Source organism: Cyanistes caeruleus, chromosome 6 (genome assembly GCF_971803275.1).
Source record: "Cyanistes caeruleus chromosome 6, bCyaCae1.hap1.1, whole genome shotgun sequence".
NCBI lineage: Eukaryota > Metazoa > Chordata > Aves > Passeriformes > Paridae > Cyanistes > Cyanistes caeruleus.
Window position 1 is genome coordinate 42600598 of NC_141706.1, and position 18736 is coordinate 42619333.

At 36.3% G+C, this 18736-nt stretch overlaps 1 protein-coding gene across 6 annotated transcripts in view; it reads left to right on the plus strand.

Moving 5' to 3' along the window:
• The window catches only part of AKAP6 (A-kinase anchoring protein 6), a 258048-nt gene that overhangs the window by 228499 nt on the left and 10813 nt on the right, over window positions 1–18736 (plus strand). For all 6 annotated transcript variants that reach the window (XM_023929184.2, XM_086894836.1, XM_086894837.1 and 3 more), the window contains one exon: window positions 2411–2626. In XM_023929184.2, coding sequence (XP_023784952.2) covers window positions 2411–2626 — 216 coding nt within the window. The remainder of the gene's footprint in view (window positions 1–2410; window positions 2627–18736) is intronic.

Consider the following 18736-nt stretch of genomic DNA (forward strand, 5'->3'; position numbering starts at 1 on the left):
ATGCAGACCTACATAAATTTGGCTGTGATCGGTATATAACTCACCATCATTTCCAAAAAAACCTGGATTGCCTAGCTGTTATAAAATATAAAATAAGAACCCTGACTTTAGATAGACTTTTTGGTCTGGTTTGGTTGGCTGGTATTTTTCCTGATCTGACATTAAGCTAATGAACAGCATCAGAAAGGAAATGTGCCAGACGTGGTGGTTACATCAAGAACTACGAAGGAAACTAGTAATGAACTCTGGGAAAATAAATAAGGGCAAGTTCAGGAAACGCAAGTGAAAATGCAGCTCTGGTATAAATTGAATAATAAAATTCCTGGTCATATTTTGCCATAAATAGTGGTTTGGGAATTTGTCATTCACCTTATTTAAAATTCAGAAATATTAAAGGTACAGGGTTCTCTCATTACAGAAGTAATAGAATTCTAGCTATTATGGAGTTAGGGTAATTTAAATAGCTATAGAATGCATTATATCAATAAGTGGAACATCTGTATGAAATGTCCACCTGCTACTATACTACTCAGTGTACTTTACAATCAAATGTACTTAATCATTTTAAGATGTCTTCTAATGAAGGTTTATCGGGAATAACATTTTGAACACAAATACTTTTAGGCATTAAAACTTCGGCTTTAAATGAGATTGCATTGCCTTGTTTACCCTTGTTGATTAATAAGCAATCTGTTAGGATGGCCCAATTGTGCTAGTGAAAGTAGATTAGAAATTCAGCTATGTTTGTGAGTTTAATCATCATTTCTCTTGAAGGCTTTAAAAGAAATCCCTGATTTTTGCAAGCTATCCCTATGCAAAGAAAAGATACATGTTTTTAGATGTCTGTACCAACCTTTTGGTTCATTCTGCGGCTTAATATTATTTATCTTATATTGATCTTAATATTATTGATATTATTAAAATTATTGATCAAGAACAGCAGCAAAATACTCCTTTGAGTTATGAAATTTCTAATTATAAATTTCAATTTTTAAAGAAGCAGTGACACATTACTGTGGAGCTGGAATTCACTTTCTATAGAATGTTTTTGTTTTGCTAATAAAATTAAGAATTGTGATCCTGTTTTTTTATCAGTTAGCGCTTCTGTACAGCTTTGAGAGATGTAGCAGCTTTTTTTATTTGCTTCCTATCATTAACTGGAAGCTTAGAGGCAAACACCCTGTCTTCAAACAAAGATGATGGTTCAAATTTTCTCATGGGGTCATGCACTTTCCTCTGTGGTGTCCCACAGAGGGAAACAGATGTTGGCAAGTTACAATTTAAATTATCTGGAAAGCTCTAATTTGTAGAGCACAGTCCTGTTAAATTCAGGAGTAGCACAGCCCTATGATAATTATTGGATACCTGAGCCTTGCAATGTTATAAAAGTAAAGGATCTCATAACCTGGGCTGAAGCAGTCATCCTCACATGCATTTCTGCCTTCTGCACCCCAACTTCATAGATTAATTATTATTAAAATTTGTTATGAGTTTAAAAAATCCTGGTTTGATGTTCAGTGACAGTAGAGTATAACCATGGATAAAACCATGCTTGGAAGCACCCCAGGTCATTAACTGTTTCCTCGTGGTAGACCTCACTCGAGTTCTGGCATGCAGGATGCATTATTTATTCTGTTGCTCAACAAGATTCTCAGTACAGTTTCTTAGGGTTTTGGTAGAGAACCAACACATCCTGGCCCCCATCAAGTTTCAATATTAGGGTTTAGCAATCATCTGCCTTCGTCCAGTTTACGTCAGGCTGCACTCTCAGGAGCACTGGAATCAGTATATGAAATAAATACAGTGAATTACTCCCATTCAGGGATGATAGAATTGTCACCATTTTCCTACATTTACTTGAATATGGAACTACTCTGAAAATATTTTATGATAACAAAAAACATCTGTAAACTATTTTATACTGAATTTTCTGCTTCTGTAATGTTTCTCCTGTGACAGGGCACATATGATCCATAATTTCTATTGTTTTTTCTAAAAATATACATATTCTCATTGCATGCCTACAATTTTTCCCACTTATTTTTCTGTAGGATTTCTGAAGCTGATTACTGTCAGGGTAACTAATTTCAGATGTGTCCTAGTTGAATGAAAAAGAAAGGAAGAATAAACGGGTCTACACCATAAAACTTTCAGCATTATTGAGACAGTTAGCTATGTATGGCATTTGTTTGAAGAAGACTGAACGTAGTGTTAGTCTGTCTGTGCTATTAAGACAGTATTTATCTGAAAATAAAACATTCAGCTTCGACACAAGTACGAGAATTTATGGAAGACCTGAAAAAAAATATTGCTAGACAGAGATTGGGCACCACTAAATTGTCAGATAATAATTAATGTTTCAATTTGCAAAATATTCCATGCTGACATCTGCTGTTTGTCTGTCCTTCAGTCCCTATGCTCTGAGATCAAGCAGAGGCGCCGTGGGGTGGCCTCTGTGCTGCGGTTATGCCAGCACCTCCTGGATGATCAGGAGACCTGCAACCTAAATGCAGATCACCAGTCCATGCAGCTGATAATCGTGAACCTTGAGAGAAGGTGGGAAGCCATTGTCATGCAAGCTGTCCACTGGCAAACCAGGCTACAGAAGCGATCAGAAAAAGACTCGGTGAGTGATGCTACTTTAAAAATGGTCTGGTGGGATTTCATTCCTTGCAAGAAACTGTTTTTAAGCACAAGAAAAAATGTATCCATCTCTGAGTGCTCTCTTCTGGCTGAGATGCCATTCCTAGTCTTTACTGTCTACAAGTGGATCTTCAGTTTTTCACGCAGAATTGTATGGACAGTATTGTTTACTAATATAAACTCACCTACACGTATAGTATTTGCTGGATTTTTAATCTCATCATATCTGATCCTACCCAGTAGAAAAAAAAAAATCTTCTCCTGGTGCTAAATTGCTCAATACCTAACAGAACTGGGCCCAGAGACGTATTTCACTGATTGTAAATATATTTTAGAAAAAGAATTTCCTGTGTAACTAAGATTGGTTTTAATTAGCATCCCAGCAGTAGATGTGTATTTCACATAGAATGCCATGGGTATGTGATTAATATACAATCCTCTGTTATTTGAATATAAGTAAAATGTAGTAATTTGCTTTTATCTCAGGGAAATGATTCCTAAGAGGCAAAATAGCACTCTGCTTAAACCATCCATTAAGTGGCATGAATTAGATTGGTTTTGTACAGCATAAAACTATATTACAAAGCAGGGGGAATAAAATAATCCCTACTGTAACACCATTGACTGTAACGGATGAATTGGCTCAGCATGCTTTGTGCAACTATCCCACTTCTGAAGTCTATACTGCAGCTACATTGACAGCAATGATAATCCTATGTAGTTCATATACTGAAGAGTCTTGATGAGATTTGGGAACAAGTGATATAATTTTTTAGGTTTATATCAAGCAAAAAGGAAAGGAAAAAAAATCTTGACTCATCTGCCTTGGCAATTATCTGACTAACAGTGAAATACTACTTTTGACTTCTTTTTTTTAAAGTTCCTTTACATAAATAACAGAATCTATAATTCTCTGGTTCATTTAGGGTCCTACAGTAGGAAGATACATAAGGCATTGTTTAGAATTACTAGCAGTTCCTGAATGGAAGTGCTATTAGTCTAATAAGCCCAAGAGATGGTGAATTAATGAGAAGGATGCCATGGACGAGTGAACTGGTGAAAGTAATAATAATGTTGTTTTCCTGTCTTTTTCAAAATTTGTAACATAGGAGGACTTCTCTGCTAGTTTGGTTTATTGGCTCTTTTGCTTTAGGTATTGACATAGAAATGGGACTCAATGAAGGGAGAGGTTTGAACAGAGTGTTAGGACCAGTCAAAAGAGGCTCTGTGTGAGGCAGCATGGAAAGACCTCATCCCTCAAAAGCTGCAGAAATGCTGATGTACTGTCAGCATTGGTTTTGTAAGCATGGGATTAGTCAACTGGCAATGTAAAATGTGAAGACAATTGAGATTTTGAGAAAATGCTACTGAAATTTCAGTGGAATTGAAGGCAAAAGCAGAATTACTGAGGATCCAGAAAGAAGCTTTATGGAAATTGTAGGTAGGAATTTTAAATAATATATTACATTTAATTGAGAGAAAAATAAAGAAATAAAAGAAAACAAATGCCATTTCAACAGTTGCAGAGGGTTTTGATAGTAATGGGTCTGGGAGAAAAAGAAATGAGAACAGAAGTAAAAGAATTCATCAGTGAAATAGGCTGGGCAAGTGAATGGGTTAGAAGATAAATATGAGACTGAGGAATAGAAAAGACTGATAAGGAAAGAAAATACAGTAGCAGAGATTTTTAATTCTCTTGAGAAATGCTGGTTATGTTTTTGTGGTAATTCCATCTTAGGAATAGTTTTAGTCATGTTAGTAATGTGTTGCAACAATAACTAGTAAATTTGGCTAGTGCTACACAAAATGTTTAATGATCTGACCAGCAGTAGAAAGAACAGTTGAACTTCAGAGCTTCCAAAATAAATATGTGCAGTATTTAGACAACCACCAAACCAAAAAGCAGCTCTTAGAATCCTGATTTTTTTTTGTTAGAGGCTGAGTATTGTAAAAGCCCAAGAGGGAGTGAATTGCATTCCGACTGTGTTATCTTAAAGGTAAAGTACCACAAATCAGCAGGGGTTTTTTTTTGTTTTGTTTTGTTTTTTTTAAGTAAATTTATATCTCCTATTTGACTTAGAAGAGAAAGAAGTTGCATTTGTGAGATATGTTAGATATGTTAGAGGTCCAAGTTACTGTAATGAACACATATTATCCTCTTTTGCTTGTGGGCAATTGCTGTATGAAAGCAGTGGCTGTAAATAAACTGTTACCAGCTAATTAGAGCTTGGTGCTGCTCTTGCAGCAGAAGTGAAGTCTTGTGTTTCTGTTTGGGATTGCAATCGATTAGGAGTTGAGGCATGGTGAGGATATGAGTAGAGAACCTCGCTTGATATCTGGAGGCTTGGAACTTCACAAGGTACCCGCTGCTTTGTTCCCTCTTTGCCTGAGGTAGTCTGGAGTTATTTGCTGGGCTGAGCTGACTTTGACTGGCTGAGGGCTGTATCATTCTTTCTGCTGAGAAATAGCAGCCATTTAGAGATATCATGATGATCATCTAATTTTCACTGTGGGCTGTTTTGTTTTGGAACCTCTCATCTTAGGCTGCTTTATAATAATGCTTCTTTTAAGTGTGTCAGTATGTACAAGTTTCTCTTGTTGATAAAACTATCCGTATTCTCAGCATTTAAATATGCTCCAGCCACTGCAGGATGCCTGTTTCTTTGACTTTCCTTGCCTGAGCTGGCACGTTCTAACCTTCTTTTTCACTCAGTTCCTGTGCAGTCATTTCTTGGGTAGGTACCAGAACCATTTCTCCTGCTACCGTATCTCTCTGTATTTGATGGTGTGCCAGTCTTGGCACACAAACTGTATCCCTTGGTAACAAGTCTGTCTTTGTGGTTGCCCACAAAATACTGTAATTTATGAAAACAAATGAGATGTTTTTATAGCCTGATGGCATCTGACTCATTCATGGCATCTGACTTGCTGACAGTAAATAAGATACCCCAGATGATTGTACAGTCTCAGCTCAGGAGTCACTTTCATCTTCTACTTTCTAATTGTGTACTGGGATGTTCCTTTGTCTTCTTTCTGCCCCTTTTTACATTCAGTCACTTATCTGGGCCACTTAAAACATTGCAAAGGTATGCTGGAATTAACCACAGAAAACTTTTATGTTTCTTTTGAATTGTCTCCATTTATGGTCTTCAGCAGTTTGCTGAATTTTGCTCACCTTTTGCAACCGTGGGCACTGTAAGTTTACAAATTGCAAGTTATTAACATGGACTTCATGCATCTACAGTCCTGTAAAAGCTGTCCTTCTCAAATACAGAAAGTTCTATCTAGAATGTAAAATTATCAATAAGAATCACTCCAGAAAGATGAAATATGATTAGATCCAGTAGGTTAATCTAGCTATATAGAATGAGATATTCATAAAATGAAAAAATCTCAGAAAACTGGAAGCAGTCCTAGTCTGTTTTAGCAAAAAAGGTTTTTATCTCCCCCATCTGTTTGTTTTGATATAATATTATAATATTATATATTGTATATATATGATATAATGTTATATATCACCCTAATTTTAACTTCAGGATTACACAGATGCCTTATAGCTTGTCTAACAAGACCCTGCTATCAATCATCTTCAAGGAAAAAGAGACTGCCTGGAAATTACAATAGCAATAGCAACAATCTTCATTTAACTAAACTCAAAATTTCCACCTAAAATTCCTGCTTAACAGCTGGAGAAGTTTTAAGTCACTATGCACTTTCCTTTAGAAGGTACAGTCTACTTGAAAGACTGAAAAGTTAAAAAATGGTTTTGGGACAGACTCAGTCATAGTTGTGCCCATAAATTAAGTCAAAGTGCGAATATGTAAGTTATTTTCTGCAATTTTTTTTTTTAATTTTTTGTTCAGCCAGTGGTATGCCCACTGCAAATTATGTGCTTAACCTCAACTGATTATTCCAGCTGCTACAGAGGATTCCAATTTGTGTATGTCTTGCCCAGATTAGTTATCTCTCTGTATACAAACCTACAACAAGATGACCATGGAAATTCACTTTTTTTGGGACAGGGAGAGAGAAAAAACTGTGATTTCTAAGGTATTTTACTTTAGCTGCAATTCAATATTCCTGCCTTTTTGGTGAGTGGAGAAGCTGCTTTTTCACCAGAATGCTCATTCATTGAATGAGAAACATACCTGTTTTATGGAGCAGACAATTTCTTTTCTTATTCAACAGAGAGGGCTAATTATTGAAGGGACAGTATTACTCATGCATTTAAAATGGAGATTTTGAGCTAAGGCAATTTGGGTTAAGGTGCCCTAATTCTCACATTGTCCGGAACATGTCTGAAATATTCATTTGTCTGATCGCCAAGTTCACTACTATACCTCATGAAAAAAAAATTATTTCTCTTCTTCTTCTGAGTCATCTCATGTGTACATTACACTGAAAGTCCAGCAGAACCCTCATCTGTATTGGCTTGCAAGCATGCTGTACATCCAGACACATAATTGAAAATAATAAGGCCACAATAAATGGGATGGCCTTGGGGTATAACACCCAAGGGATTCAATTGGTGTCGCTTTGTATCAATGTCCATGCATCATGGTAATTGAGGTAACATAACCAATTACCACATTTTAATTAGAGTTGTAAGGACTTGGGAAAATCTGCAATGCTGAGACAGCTCACTTGAAAAAGAAAAAAAGAAAAAGAAAAAAAAAAAAAAGAAAAGAAAAGCACTTCTTTCCACAAGCTTGTTTCTTAGGAGGTAAAGAGCCTGCTTAAACCGCTGTTCAGGATTTTTACCCACCAACCTCCTGGCTTCCTTCTTTACAATGCATTTGGAAAAAAAATTGTTAAAGTATACTATATTGCTTCTGATTTGGTACCTTTATTCTTTTACTCTATTTATTTGTTTCTGTGTTCCTTTCTGGGAAAGAAAGCAGTTTTTCATAATGTTAGGCATGGTGTCTCCACTTCTCTATATTTACTTCACTGATGCAATATTTTTTCAACACATAGAATGACTCTTGTTCTAAACTTAAGAAACACATATAAAACCCCTTGTTTCAGGGGTTCATTAAAAAATGAATCTGTCACTGTTTAGTTATTTTCTAGACAGCTTTACTAAAAAAAACTTAGTTTCTAAAAGTTTCTTATTTCATCACAAGCCATCATTTTGTAAGTTGAGTCCTAGCTAAAAATCTTGCATAAAATTTAGAAGTTCATCAGGAGTGTCTAGCACAGCAAAGTACTAAGAGATGATTAACTTAATTGGATGAGAAGGGCACACTGCATACTGTAAAGTGCTGAAGACACATTACATGATCTAGCTGTTACAAATTATTTAATGACTTATGTTTGAACCTTTACCGATTTATTTTTTTATTATCTATCACAATTTTTGTTTTGATACCAGACCTCTTCCATATAGTCTATGAAAATACAGTCTTGATGGCTTGCATTTGCTTACTTTGGTGCTTCCTTAAAATATTTAATTTTTAAGTGAATGCATATTTGATTTGATATTTGATTTTAGAGTTTATGATTTTAGAGTAATATGATGTACCATCCTCATACTTGAGGTGTATAAGTTTTTGAGCTTCTGGGTTGCACTGCATGTCTGATTTGTGACATGGACATGGACATACGACATTGAACAATTATCTGTACGATCTGTAGTTACGCAGATGTTGAACCTAGGTCTAGATTTTTCTTGAAGAGAGGTAATACATCCCACATTCTTGCAAGAAATTCTGTGTTTCTTGTAGTTTTCTTGAGGACCTGTAGAGGAAGCCCAGTCCTCTGACAGGCATAGTTATGAGAGCAGTCATCATGTCAGTGCACAGAATCTGGACCATCTGATAAAACAAAGAGGGTAAAACCCTTCTTGTTGAGCAGATCTTAGGAAAAATTACGTAGGCCCAGTCAACTTTAGTCAAAATTCAGATAAATGTTGTGTTATATTTTTGAGAGAGTCTCCTGAGTAGTCACCTAGTAGGTTTTTAGAGTGAAAGCAAAAAAGAAACACATTTAAGTCTTTCAACGGTGGGCTTTACTCCATCCTCAGAGACTGCAAATCTTTCTGTCACAACTAAAAATATAAGGTAACAATCCAAGGCTGAAATACTCCCTGCATTTCACCAATCTGCTATATTGTTCTACTGTTTCCCTCACTATGGCAGATGTCATGTTTTGCAATGGCTTTGTAAAATGATGGGAAGTTTCAAACTCATAACCCCAGCCAAACCAGACAAATTCTCAAGAATAATCAGTTTTAGTGGGAAAATAAGTAATATTCAGAAACTGAAAATTTGTTTCCAAAGTGTGCCGATGCTGAGAGAACTGTCAAACACCATTTAAACAGTAAAAATACCTCATTAAAAAATAAAAGCTAAAATGGCTAGGTTTTAATTTTCAAGGACAGAAGTCTTCAAAAGAACTCATTTCCTATACTACTTAAATATGGGGTCAGATATTTAATAGTGCTCAGCAGACACTAACTCTCATTGCAATGCATTGTGTTCAAATTACAGGATGAAGTCAGTGTTTTATTTAGATGCCTAATATTCATTAATCATAAATTCATGACTCAGGCTAGGATTGTTTTAAAAATTATAGTTAAGGGAAATATGAAAGTCATAAAATTTTGATTTTTAAATTAATTTAATGACTTGTTGCTCTGCATGTCTAATGAATCCAGTTCTGCAAGGAACAGTATATGAGTATAATTGAAGCTAGTCTTTAGAACTTTTTTTCAAGAGTTCTCAAACAAAATAGTTTTTAGAAAAGAGGAAGAAACCTTATTTTCTGACAGTTTTCACTGCAGTTTTTCAATCTTATTAGGGCCTTCTATATTGGAAGATGAGGCCACAACACTCATGCCACTATGGAAATATATTTGAAGGATTTTCAGGCAGTATATGCATAGTCGGTATCTCATTGTTCACTATTATATGACATTCTAGGAGCTGCATCAGCTCTAAGCAGACACAAATTCAATTAAAAACTATTTTAAAAATAAATGAAAATAACTAAGGTAAAATGATTTACTCTTTTTTCTTAACACACAAAGGAAAATATACCAAATGAATTTATCAGGCAGGAGATTTAAAACAGTCAAAAGGGAATACTATTTCCATGGAGTGCATAATAAAAATGAATTTTATTCATACAGGATGTGGAGGATAGCAAAAATACAAATGACTTCAGTAAATAATCAAACAAGTTAATGGAGGAAACATCAATTAATACTTAATAAGTTGCAACTCTGAAAGTCCCCAGGCTGACTTCTCAAATTTGGGAGGCCAGCTTCCATACCCTTCTATGTGTTTGATGGTTTTCTAACTTTTCCATAAACATTCACTACTAACCACTGCAGGAGATGGGGTCATCTGAACAGACTGTTGATCTTACCTAAAATGACTGCTGCTGTTTGAAAGCACATGAACTTGCAAATTTGGAGGCCTACCTATGCTTTATGTATAGGGAAGAACTTTTACAACATGCCTAGAGGGTTTTCAGTGTGCTTGGAGGGGTTTTCACTGTTTCCAAAAGCCAGAATGTGGCCATTTAGGTAGTGTGCTTTTACCAGAAGAAAACTTTCAAAAATGTACCCACTTAACATTTTTCCACAATATTTCTAGCACAGTTTTTCCATAAATCACAGAGAAATTATAATAAATACATCTACTTAATATTTAAATATGCACATAGATTTATGTCAGAGGTACTATAATATACATTAAATAATAAAATGTAAATCATGAGCAATGATGATCTGAGTTTCATTTCTCCTTACATGTAAGATGTTTGTGTCATTGTTGTAGCTCTAATCCATATCCAGGTCTTGGTGTTTGGGGTGTGCAGTAATATGTAAATTACCCAGCCAGCTGCGTTAAGCAGTGTTTGTTTATTCTATTTCTTTTGGCATAGCATACAACTGAACTTCTGCCAAAAATGTGGCTGCTTCAGGGAACACTGTTGGAGTCGAAGGAAGTTTTGAAAGGAAAGATATATCATAAGTCTTTGCTCTGTGAAACAGTATAATCAAAAGAAACTATGTTCATAAAAAAGACCTGTATTAAAGTAAAATAATGAGTTTGTAAAATACAATGAGCAAACAGAATCTTTTTAGAACACTCTGTTTACATTGGCTTTGTAAACAAGAATACAATACTAAGAGCGGGTGACTTTTTTCATGGGTGGGAAGGATGACTAAAAGTGGTGAAATGTGAAAATGGAAAGTTTAAGGAAAATTATTTTAAAATGGCATATTAATATCCCCTTAACACATAGCAGTTAAGTGCATTTAAATTTAGAAATCAGTGATGTTTAAATGTTAAAAAATTGCATTAATGATGCGAGAGCTATCTACTTACACTTGCAGTCCTTTCAGTCTTCCAGTCTGACACTTCCTTTTTTATCCAGCCAGCTAATTTCCCCTCCTTTGTGAGGAGTAACTGTTTTCACACTAGTGCTTACCCAGCAAGCCTCCTCATTGTTTCATGGTTAATTATCTTCTTGAGCTTCACCTTCTCCAGCGAAGGGAGAAAGGCTGGGCCTCCCCACAGCTCTAATGAAAGCTAAGTTTTAGAGATTCACTTTGTGAATAAATGCAGTGTCTGATCTACACACATAATAAATGAGTTCCTAAACTTTATGGAGTCACAGCTCATTCAGCAGGTTTACTGGTTTACTGAACAATTCAGAAAGACACTTTATTCTAAAAATCCATTTTTATTTTTAAAAGGGGAGGAATATTGCTTCAGCGTGAAACAACATAAACTGTTCCAAAATTTCTAAGCACTACACAAAAAGTATGTCAAACATAGAGTTTTCAGTAAAAACCTGAGCAGCTGCATGAAAGGCTCAGAGCTCTATACTGCGTATTAACAACACTTCTAATGATCACATTAATACTATTAGCCCTGTGCCCCTCAGTTATTACTTTGTGAACTCTTAGTATTCATTGGACTTTTTGTGCCTCACCAGCACTGAAACAGTCATTGTGGATAGACTGAAATCTTCAACTTGTGTTTTGATTTGAGCCCAAGTTTAAGCTGTGTAACAACTAAAATAAACTGACCTATAAGAGCAGAAAGTTGAATAATGGCAATGTAGTGATTTTGTAACAGTGAGTTACTCCCCATTGTAATTTTTTACTCTGTCAAGTAAAACTACTACTAAGACAGGAGCGTATAAATCTCTCACAATATCAAGATATAGCTGTCCACTAGTTTGGCTTCTTCCAAGTGAATTTCTGAATTTCTACGAAGTGCTTATACCAAATCATTTTGAAAGTGACCAAACCAAACTGTGCAGTACCAAATGCTGGTACTTAGAATGCTGCACAGGACCTATTCGATGTACTAGCTATGACTGGAAATTCCAATCCTTTTTTTCACAACAGAGCTGTGTTGACATCTATTATGTATAGAGAGAGGTATAAACATCATCACTTACCAGAGAAGGAGAAAAGAAAATAATCTGGAAGTTCAAGGATGAGCTGATCTTGGTGAAAGAGCTCTGCCTACCTAGGGACTGCTTATATTTGGAGATTAGGCCAGTGATTCTATATAGCAACGTTTGAAGAGCAGCTTTTCTTAGATATAGCCTGTATAATGGCAAGGAGCAATTGTGCTGTTTTAGCCTCAGAGTGCTTACCATTGTAATTTTGATTCATTGCCAGAACTCCCTGCCACTTACTGACAACTGTGGTGTTTAACTTAGCACTTGGAAATCCACAGGTGGGCAGACTGTGCAAGTACTTGTAATATGCAGTATTCTTCTAGCCTTTGACTTAACAATACTTGCTTATTGACTCCCCTCAAGTCGATATCTCAAATTTACAGATGGTGAATCAATCACTTCAGGAAATGCCAGGACTGAAATTGCATAGAAATTGCATTGAAAATTTAAATAAGGGGGACAAGGAGTCCATTCTCATTGATAATGTGTGATGTGATTGGTGGTCTCTCAACTGATTCAGAAGAAGAAACTGATGATAGGGACAGGTATTTTTCATGCAGTCCTGTTATTCATAAATAATAGATAAAGTCTCCCTTTCCAGTATACTGGAAGAATTTTTTATTCAGAAATTCAAGTCTCTCTATTCCAGCCCTTCATGAGAAAACTTTCTTTCTGTGTTTCTCCGAAGGTCAAGCTCCCAAGGGCTTATGTCCTGCTCTTTTGTACCTTATGTCTGTCTATGTTTCTATGGTGATTCTCACTCTTCAGGGTTTTTCACAAACCCTCATTTCTGTTGAAACAAAGCTCTTTAAAAAGCTGTGATTTCGGTGTCCTGATGTGCCTGCTGTAGATTGTAGATGGCTACTGCATCCACTGAGTCCATTCGCAGCATCTGCTGAGTTGTTCTGGTTTAACTGAGACTACACTGTTAAAGGAGTACCAGTTCCAATATAAATGACCCTAAACTGAAAGTATTATTAACAGTATGCTGACCTCTTAACAAGTACAAAGAGAAAGCAACAGTGATTTTATTGCGCCACTTTGCTTTGCTGGTAAAAATTTGTTTATGAGCGCCTAAATGCAGAATGCAATTGATTTGGCATTAATACAATGTTCCACAGATTCCCTGGTTTTTCTGGATATTTTGTACTCTTAACTATAAAGGAGCCATTTGGGTCAAATTCTGAGACTTTGCATGGATGAACTCCCACCAGCTTGCATGGGCATATATCTGAGGTATAGCACCAGGATTTGCTCTGTTCTTAACTATGTGTGCATGGAAACATTGTGGGTTTAGATAAAGCCAGGAATGTTTTTCTAAGAGTTTCAGAAAGGGCTTGTGATGGATTCTTGAACAAAGAAAATCATATATTTCTCTGAAGTAAAGGTGAGCTATGAAATGACATTCAAGGGCAAAAAATCCTGTCATGTAACCTCTTGACAGATGAAAAGAAAGCTACAAAGCAGAAAAAACAACAGTTGGTAAAATATGCCATGTATCCAGGTTTTCTCATCACAAAAAAAAAGCCCAAATACACAACTTGGGATATAGGTCTGGGATTGTAAACTTATTTGGATGACAACATTATTCGATATAAAAATGTTATAGATGTTCTTCTTTCTAGTAACATGTAAAGGGATTCTTTAGCAAATAAGAAACAGAGATGTTAGAAAGGATATGGGGGCAAAAAAAAAAAAGGAGGCAAATGCTTCTGTAGATGATGGAAAACAGATAATAGGTAGGTCATTAGAAATGGTACTTTGGACACAAGCACTGAACTTGTTGAGTCCCTGCTTTTGCCTTGATCAGTGATCAAAGTTAGTTCCTGCAGTTCTTCTGCTGACATGGCTCACGCTCTGTTTCAGCCTGGCTTGTACACTCCAGTGTGATGTGTGAGTGGAGTGTGATGGAGAGGCTGGAGGCTATCACTCTTTTGTCCATCTGGTACTACTGGCAACTTACCAAGGGAGTTAGGAGACCCCCATAGGACCCATATGCAGGCACAGCTGACCCCAGAATTTTACCTAGCATCATCCAGTGACATAGAAATAGCAGAAGAATGCTTAGAGAATGGACTATTTCCCTGACTTCGAAAACACTTTTCCTGCTACTAGGAGTTTTCAGTATAGTTTTCAGCTAGGCATCCTCTTAAAATGTCTCTGCAGTTATTTCACCTGTTGCTTAGAAGATGGGCCCACAAAGCTGCTGCCATGATTAGGAAAATTCGCTATTTTAAAACCTAGATACGACAATAGTAGTCCTTTAAACTGTTATTTCTGAGCATTGTCAGAGAACTTCAAACATGATCATGTAGACCTGAGTACTAGTAGAGCCTCTGTTGTTCCCAGCTCATACTGAGGACCTTGCAGGTGACATCTGTGACTGCAGAGGTCAGAGGCTAAGTCAGTGTCCTTCCTGTGGTAAAGGAATCTGTGCATGCAACCATCCATATAGGACCCTGGCACTACCTGTGAGCATACATGACCCCTAAAAGAGAAGGAGGAGCTCTCCATGGGCAGGATTGAGTGTGTAATGTCATTGAGAGAGGCAATAATAACTGTAAAATGCAGTAACAGATTACCACAGATTTAGATCTTATGCTCTCAGGAAATAAATGCATACCTGCTTTTAAGTGCAATTATAAAAAATATGTATGTTCATATATTTCATGATTTATAATAAAGTATGCTGACTCCATATATTCTGAGTATATATTGTAATGTGTAGGCCGCTTTTGTGTTATGCACACGGAATATTATACATATGCATATGTTTATGCATATTAAAAATTTGTGTTGGGAAACTGGGATTGTTTTTTTGATGACTATGATATAGGGAACACCATTTAGGAAATGAGTTTAAGGGAGACAGAGGTGAAGTGGCACTGTACACATGACTATTTCCCTCAGCAGAAGTACTTGGCATGCTTGCATTTTTCAAAAGACAAAATCATGTTTGTCTTCCTTGAATGTGCATGCATTCCTGGAGGTGGGGGATGGTTTTCTGCCCTTTTTCTTTTTCCCCTGGCCCCTAAGTGCAGTTGAATTTGGATAATTTGGCCACAGCAACTGAAGGATATGTTGCAGGGAGGGAGGAAGAACAGAGTTTGTATTTATTATTGTAAAAGCTCTTTTTTTCATGTTAATTCCTTTAAAAAAATATAATAGTACGTAGGGGTTACATTACAGGCCTGTTTCACCAACACAAAGTATCTGTACTAGAGCAGCACATGCAAATGAAGCCAAAACAGAGAATCATTGTTTAATATAATTTGCTTCAGAAAAAAGCTAAACTATTCTTGTTTTGGTAAAGGAAATAAATGAAAAATTGCATTTTGACACTTTTCCTTGAAGAGCATTGGGGCTGAGGAAATGTCTTTATTTGGCTTAATAACCTTATTTCTTCCCATTAACATTTTCTGCAGATTAACTCTTTAGCCATTAAACACCAACTCTGCAAGGACTTAAGCACACAGCTATTTGTGCTCACAAGCGTTATCCCACTGAAATGGGAATGCTTTCCTGAGCAAAATAGTTCTGGATTCAAAGTAGGAACAGCTAAAATCCTTAATGCAGCACTTTCAAGTACATTAGAATTAATTTAACCTTTCACTCTTCTGAGTCTATAATTTTATTGATTATTCACTTAATCATACTTAAAACTTTTCATGCAACAATAAATGCTTTCTAACTGTTGTTTATCTAGTGGTAATATGTAAAAAACAGGAATATGCATAATATTGTGCATCTGTCGATTCTTATTACATTGGGATTTTTTTTTACTTTCTTGGTTGAAACTACTTGCCTTTTCTTACTTTTCTTACTGATCTTAGAGATCTTCTCTAAATGTAGTGGTATTTAGTGACTTTATAATGATAGAGGCCGCTCAGACCTACTTTAAAACTACCCATTCTTAGAAAAATTTAATATACGTTTTTACTCATATTCCTGCACGTATAAAAAAAAAGTTTTTGAATTCCAGAAAATATAGTGCCATCAATTACAAAAACCAATATCCCAAAAGTTGTTGCCAGACAGGCAAAGACAGTACCTTTGCAACGTTTTGGCACAGGCTTCAGCAAAGCCAGGGCTTAAGAGTCAGCATAAAGGGCTCACTCCTTTGAAATGTGAAGTTCTGTAGCACACTCCAAGATTCTCTTTAAACATAGTCTGTCTTACATGTGGAGATCACCATGTCTGTCTGTGATAGACCCCTTCCTTTTTGGGAATTTACATTTTAAGAAGGCATCATAGAATCAGAGAATCATATAGTCAGAGAACGGTTTGGCTTAGAAGGAACCTCAAAGATCACCTAATTCCAGCACCCCTGCCATAGACACATACTCCTTTCACTAGATCAAGTCACACAGATACCTTGATCCAGGCTAGGTAGAACTTCCTTTGGAGACTGTAAGAGCAAATGCTCTAGGAAAGACATATTCTTAATTAACTGAAACACAATAAGAAACATAGTGCAGCTCTTACACAAGTAAAGCTTTCCCAATTGGAAATGGCAGGGCAGTAGATTAATCTGCTTTGTGTAAAAGAAGAATTTTACAATACTATACAATTCTTTCAAATGAAGAACATAGAAGAAGAAACAACACCATTTCTCCCAGTAAAGCGAGCAAACAGAATTTATCTCTGGCACTACCTGACATTTATCATTTGTACCCTCCTCTGTATAACACCAAGTAAAGGATAAGGCTGGAAAATTTTAAACAGTCTGTTGACAATACCTAATAATCTGTTACTATCATGATAACTCTAACCATCCAGCATCCTAATTCTGCACTGAGCAGCCTGAAAAAGAGATGTCTGATATTAGAATAGTTCCTAAAAATTCCTGGCTTTTTACCTTGCTGCCTCTGTCAGTGCAGATGTAGGCTGGAGTGACACCACCTTCCATTCTTCACTTCTGAGATTTATTCCAGAGGCTATGGTGTGGCTCTTCTAAAAACTACCTCAATCTCTGCCTTGTTTGAACAGTTAACTAAATTTTGTAAAAAAATATTGGGAATATATTTACCTGTACTAAAAGTGCCAAATATAAAATGTGTGTGACTTAAGCTGAGTGGTTTGTTTCAAAGTTAAAACTTTTTCTGTACTTTGGAAGGGCTGCCAGTGTAGCTGATAACCACTAAATTTGTACTTCAAGAGATATAATGTTTATAACTACAGTAGTAATTCACTAATACCAATTTAGTCAGTTCCTTGGACAGAGAAAGCTATATTAGTAAAATGACCATATCCACATAAGAGTCTTTGCAAGTATAAACAACAATCAGAAGGAAAATATTATAAAATAAAATCAAGAAAAAAATCCCCTGCCAACAAGTTAAGCCTGCAAAACTTCTGAGTATATGCCAGGCCTCAGAAAAGCATGTGCATTTTAAGAACAAAAAAATAGGCTTTGAAGTGGGGAGCACTCAGTGAAGATGAATGGGCTGAGGTCACAACTCTACATGTTTTATTGTTTTAGTCCATCTGACTTGCTGAACAAACAAGGCAGCCAAGTGCTGATTTACAGAGGGAAGGTTATCTTCCTGACCAATAAGGACCAAATGTTATGTTTTGAGAAACAGAATCAGATTCTGTGGAACATAAAATCCTTGGAACCTGCTGCTGATTTCCTGCCTTCAGTAATTTCTTCTTGCAGCTGGCAGAAGCTAAAAACAAGCAGTTTGGGAAACTTCCCACAGCAATGTCTTCCTAATGCTGAGTATGACAGAGTTGTAAAACATGACACAGAGAAAATGATCCATTGAATCTTATTTCTTTTTTAATCTAACAGGTTTTCAAATAATTATAGTCTCTTGCATTTTACCTAAATGTTAGTTAAGGTTCAGCTACAGGTGGGAAACTGAGTCCAACTAAGTGCAAACCAGGAACTTTTATTAAAACACGGCAAACTTGCAAATCCAAACAAAGATTTCTGGACTCCACAATGTACAGAACTGCTCTGATAGCCATAGCTGTCTAGAAGATGGGTGTTTTCTCAGGAACTTAACTTTAGCCAATGTCTCATGGGGAAAAAAAAAGAACTCCAACAAAGGTACTTTATAAAAACTTTGGAGAAGGTAGATCCACAAAGAGGGTTACAAAAAGGGATCTTAACACAGCTGCAGTACTCAGGGACCTACATTACAGCTAAGCCAAATGAAGCATGAGGACACAGATTTATCTTAGATGGAGAGAGTCTTGATTTATCAAATAAGTTAATCACATTACACCATTGAATTGTGGATAGCTGCCCAGTTTGGAGGAAATAATTCCTCCTGATTTCCTTTGATTGTTTTAGCCTTTTGTTTACTGGATGTACTGGGATGATATAGCCTTGTGTCTTGCACGGAAACAATGCCGCCTATATCCATAAATAAATAGGCACTGGAGCAGAGATTTGGCACTGTCTGTGTCTCTTGCTGGTCAAGTGTGCCAAACACAACACTGCAATTCTCCTCATCTATCTATGACCAAATCAATATCTGTTTTATGCTAAATGACACAGGACAAGCAAGCTTCTTTTAAGAACAGCATGTAGGTAGGGCTTCTCATGAGAGAATAGCTTGGTTCATATCTCTTATGCCCAGTCTGGCAAAGTGTCCAAAATCAGTGTCCTAACTATTGAGCTCACAAAAGGGCTGTGAAGCTTTAGTTCCTACTTCAA